General features: G+C 53.6%; 1 protein-coding gene across 1 annotated transcript, besides 1 other annotated feature; it reads left to right on the top strand.

Annotated features, from left to right (window-relative positions):
- The first annotated feature begins 14 nt into the window (after positions 1 to 14).
- Positions 15 to 54: a microsatellite.
- A 149-nt stretch (positions 55 to 203) lies between these two features.
- Tco025E_10302 (biotin/lipoate protein ligase) lies at positions 204 to 941 on the top strand (the record flags this gene model as incomplete). The annotated part of the gene is made up of 1 exon (XM_029377080.1): positions 204 to 941. One exon carries the CDS (start codon positions 204 to 206, stop codon positions 939 to 941), a length of 738 nt encoding a protein of 245 aa, XP_029222827.1.
- Between the last annotated feature and the right edge of the window lie 11 nt (positions 942 to 952).

Raw genomic sequence — 952 nt, forward strand, 5'->3', positions numbered from 1 at the left:
TGGGTTATTCCGCGTTTTCTTTTTCTTTTTACTTTTCTTTTTTCGTTCTCCTTTCGACACGGATCTATTAGAGGTGAGAGAAGGGATACAACAAAGTAAGGCAAAACAACGCAGGTGAACTATAACACCCATACAGGCCAAAAAACAGGTGCGGATTTGGAGAACTGCAGTTTTTGAAGTTTACACTCGGTTTAACTCTCCGCATGCTGGGGGGTGCTCCGCCAAATATTCATCACGTGGGTGATGTGCCCTCCACGATGGAGGCTGCGCGAGAGATGTTGGCCGCTGCAAAGGGCGCTCCATTTGCCGTTCTGGCAGAGTCGCAGTCGAAGGGGCGCGGCACGGGTGGACGCGTGTGGACGTCGCCGAAGGGTAACCTCTACTTTACCCTTTGCATCCCTGAAGCGAGCGTCAGGCCGGAGATTACGCCTGTGTTGCCGCTCGTTACCGGGCTTGTCTGCCGTGAAGCCATAAAGAGTATTGTCAAAGGGGCCGACGTCCACGTGAAGTGGCCAAACGATATCATCTACGACAGCAAAAAGCTTGGCGGAAGTATTGTGGAGGCTGAGGGGAACTACCTGCTAATTGGCATTGGTATGAACGTGGAGTTGGCGCCGCCGGTCACGGACAGCGGCCGAGATACTACCACCGTGAATGACATTGCAGCAGCTGTTGGGCAGCCAAAGGTCACACCCGTGCAGCTCGCTGAGGCGGTGTGGAAGCAGTACTTCGAGGTGCTTTCTGACACGACGCTGTCACGCAAAGTTATTGTGATGAATTTCGAAGCAGCTATGGATAAGAGTCTTATTCTGCACCGCCGCACCCCGACGGGCCGCGATCCAGAACCACTGCGTGCTGTACGCCTGAATGAATGGGGCCATCTCACCGTCTTGAAGTCAGACGGCACGGAGGAAACGCTTCTGACGGAGTATCTTTTTTAGACTTGGGAGGG

The sequence above is a fragment of the Trypanosoma conorhini genome (assembly GCF_003719485.1).
Source record: "Trypanosoma conorhini strain 025E chromosome Unknown Tco_14.4_contig_01610, whole genome shotgun sequence".
Taxonomy (NCBI): domain Eukaryota; phylum Euglenozoa; class Kinetoplastea; order Trypanosomatida; family Trypanosomatidae; genus Trypanosoma; species Trypanosoma conorhini.